General features: G+C 32.4%; 1 protein-coding gene across 1 annotated transcript; it reads right to left on the reverse strand.

Moving 5' to 3' along the window:
- Positions 1–2056: 2056 nt before the first annotated feature.
- On the reverse strand, positions 2057–3454 carry LOC128394692 (medium-chain acyl-CoA ligase ACSF2, mitochondrial-like; the record flags this gene model as incomplete). The annotated part of the gene is made up of 4 exons (XM_053355052.1): positions 2057–2262; positions 2330–2663; positions 2724–3238; positions 3358–3454. Coding segments are annotated over 4 exons (1137 nt in total), but the record flags the coding sequence as incomplete, so codon positions are not given.
- Between the last annotated feature and the right edge of the window lie 626 nt (positions 3455–4080).

Genomic DNA, 4080 nt, shown 5'->3' on the forward strand with positions numbered 1-4080 from the left:
TTATTGGGACATTTCTTTTTCTTCCTATGTGACATCTACATGGTGGGTATCCATATTCAATCACTAGCCTGGCACCTTCCTTGACTTCTTCTACAAAGGATGGAAATTCATCAGAACAAGGATAATTTGTCTTGCCTATCCGCTTTGAATTTACATGTTTGATCTACTGAAATGAAAACGAAATCAGAATCAATAAAATGAACAAGAAAGAGACAAAATGCATTTACTAACTATTGAGAGTGGATCATTTTTACACAATTCACACGTGTCATAATACTCCTGATTGAAATTCATAACCAATAAGTTAATTAAACTAAAGAAAAAATGGAATGAGACAATTACATAATTTAGCGCAAAATACTTTGAAATTACTAATTTCTAAAACTTGACGCTTGAATCAGATTAAGCGGTTAAGATTTGAAGTACAAAGCGCGAATATTAAAACATCTAATTAAGTTGATTGCCTGTTTCTATTACCCAGCGCCCCTGATGCGCGATGGAATGAAAAGAAATGAATAAAAAGCAAATAGAAAAGAACGAGATTCCTACATCTAACACAATTTTCAAAATGGATAGTTTATAATATCGGCAAACAAAAGTATGAATCAATGCCCAGTATTTGTACAACATTCAAGCTACAGGATAATGATGAATATCGCTATCAAATGTTGAAGGATGGTGAACTTATGACTTTCTCTGATTATAATTTTTTTGAGGGTTCTGTCAAATCTTTTTATATCAAAATCAACCGAAAATATAGGTGCTTATGCTCAGACTGTAAGGATTCACCCTGACTACACTGCTGTTATAAAAAATCATCTACAAGCCAAAAAAAATAATGTATAAATGTTTTACTTGTGACAAAACGACATTGTTTAAAAGCGGTATGAGCCATCACCTTAAGAAAAAGCTTTGTAATCGTAATAATACTGAAGATAATAAATAATATCTTCAAATATAAAAATTATCTTCTTAGATTAATCCTATTAATTTGTGCAAAATGATCAGAGTATCATGATCACCTTCGACATTGATTGTATTACTTTGTATAATTTTAATTCTTAAAAATTTTAATCATTCCCCATTCCTCTTTCCTAGTAACAACATTAAAAATATAAGAGTTGGTTATAAGTTGGTTGTGATTAAGTTAAATTCTTAAATTATATTTAAATTGTTGTTACATCTATTGAAAACATCAAGATCATCTTAAAAAGCTATGCTCTCATGTAACAACTCGTTCGTTATACAGGGCGTAACAACCAAATATCCGAAAAAATTTCTCGGGAAAAGTTTTGCATCGAAATGTACCACTTTTACAACTTTGAGAAGCCAATGCTCGGTAGCGGCTTTATTGAAAAGTTCTAAACCAGAACACAACAAAAATTTCACATTTTCTCTGTTGAATCTTCAAGAAAAAACTCTGACCTAATAAATAGCTTAGATATGGTAAAGCGTCGAAAGTCCGGATATACGGTTGTTACGCCCTGTATATTTATGTTGATGATAATAGTTGTAATTGATAGAATTGGTAGGTAAAAAACAATGTGAATAATATTAAAATTTAGTTGATGTAGAGTTTGATATTAGATTGAGAAATACATAATATTCTCTTTTTGTTTGAGAAAACAAATAATTAATATTAAATAATTGAGTAAATCTAACTTTAAAACAAGAAGATATAAGATAAAAATAGAACATGAAAAAATGATAGTTGAGGTATACGAGGAGAAGGGTTAGTTCATCCCAACTGAACATATTTTAGCTTTACATTGGGATTTTCATATTCATGTTCACTTTCATTTCACCTTCATCTTCATCTCTATTTTTATCTCCATCTCGTCTCTTTCAAGGAGACGAGGTGTTTATCTTTTCTTTGCCAACAGTACTAATTGTGTTTTTACATTCAACATCTATCGGTTGTTGTTAATTAGTTGAACTGAATTTTTACAAAGGTAAGTCGATATTCTCTTATGTGTCATTCGTCAGTGCATTGGAAACATTTGCTATCGATTATTTTTCTTGATTTCACCACTCGATCTATTCGGAAAGAAAAATCGATTCTCTTGAACTGTCAATGTATTCGAATACAAATTCGAAATCGATTTTCTTTTGAACAAAAAGACGATGAGCAATTAGATTTAGAATCAGTACCAGTTTCTGTGGATTCATAACGAATAAGGTAATTTTCAGTGTGAGGATTTACTTTCAAGAATCTAATATGAACAGTTTCAACGGTGGTTGGAGCTGAACCGGTGATCACGGCTACAATTAAAAATAGAAAAGAATGATTAGTTTAATTGTTCGAGGGCAATTTGAGATCAATTCAAACTTTTAAGTGAAGGCATAGTGATGTTGTTTTTCTCTAGATAATTGATTAAATCAATCGTCATCGCTGGAACAATCATTGCATGGGAACAGTTATTTTCATTAATTGTCTCAACCAAACTCTTAACATTGTAACGATAACCAGAAAGAGTGATTGTGATTCCCATTCGGGCCATCATTGTGATCCCATAGACAAGGCCAAAGATGTGGAAAAGAGGAACTGGAATAGCGGCAACAGTTCCTGGTTCATCAAGACCAAGTCTTCGAGCAGTTAATTGTGCATTGTTGATTAGATTACAATGTGATAATAAGGCTCCTTTAGGTTTACCGGTTGTTCCCTGTGATTAGAAACATTGAAATGAAAAGTTGGTAATTGTATTCGGATTGATCTGTATTACCGAAGTGAACATGATGATCGCTGGATCATCACTATTGACTCTTGATGAAGTTGTAGTTGATCCATCACTCGATGATAACAATTGTTTTAAAGAGAATTTGTCAAATTCTAATGAAGTTAAATTGTCACCATCAATTTGAACCAATTTCTCAAGAGTTGAATTAGTTTTCCTATTCAATTTACTCGCTATGTTGGCGAAATCATTGACCACCGTTTGTTGGGAAGACTGACCAGGTACGAATAAAACTTTGGCCCCCGACTTGGCAAGAGCATATTCCAGTTCGGGTAATTTGTAAACTGGATTAAGGGTGCACAAAACTAACCCATAGCGAGCACAAGCCAATTGAATTAATATCCATTCATAACAATTTGATGACCACAAAGAGACAACATCACCTTTAGTCAAACCAAGGACAGAATCAAATGAATCAACCAGTTGATTAACTTCTTTATTTAGATCACCAAATGATTTAACTATTTTCTGATGGCCACTGATTATCGCAGGTTGGGAATTACCTTTAAAAAGAGAAAACAAATCAAGTAAATTAATCTTATCATTAAGGTAAAGGAAAAGTAAACCTTAGGCTCTAATCAGCTGATCGCCAAAACCTTCACCGAGACCTTTAATTACTCACGTTGATCAGAACTTAATTGTAGAGCATCACCAATGGAATAAAATTCTAGATTAGCTGGAGAAACACCATAAGCATATGAGTATGGGTGAAGAATGAAAGTTCAGGTTAAGAGAAAATAAACAAATGAGTAGAAATGAGTTTGTAGACTTGCGACGATTTTGATGAATTGAATCTTTGTTGGTTTGGTGATTTTGATGAATTGGAATGACTAGAGGTCAATGGAATTGAATTAAATCTTGAAAAGAAAGTAAATCATAAATTATTTCAAGAAATTAAATGTTTTGATGACGAGAAACGGTTTAAAATCATCATGACTTTTCGCTGTAAAATTGAGACAATCAATTGGAGAGGAAAAGATGAACAAAACAAAGTCTACGATTGCCGAGAATTAAAATTAAATGGTTGAATTGGTTGTCTTTTCTGTCGGTACATTATTTGTTTACTTTTGATATGGCCAACTTGTGGAACATGTTAAGGTCAAAAGATTTCGTATGCTTTGGATATTCGTTGATTGGTCATTCGCTTATTTTCCTATGTAGTGTCTCTTCGAATAACATAGTTGATATTGGTCCAGAAGGTTAATTGAGTTCTGTACCAAGAGAGGTCAGCAGTGCACAGAAAACTTGACTACCAAACAAAAAGTAAAAATGAGTTGACTCAATGATTGTGATAGTTTAGTTTTTATGATAAAAGTTATTTTACTCATTCCCAGTAAATGATCAA

This window comes from Panonychus citri, unplaced genomic scaffold, assembly GCF_014898815.1.
Source record: "Panonychus citri isolate SS breed McGregor unplaced genomic scaffold, ASM1489881v1 Contig00022, whole genome shotgun sequence".
Classification (NCBI taxonomy): Eukaryota; Metazoa; Arthropoda; class Arachnida; order Trombidiformes; family Tetranychidae; genus Panonychus; species Panonychus citri.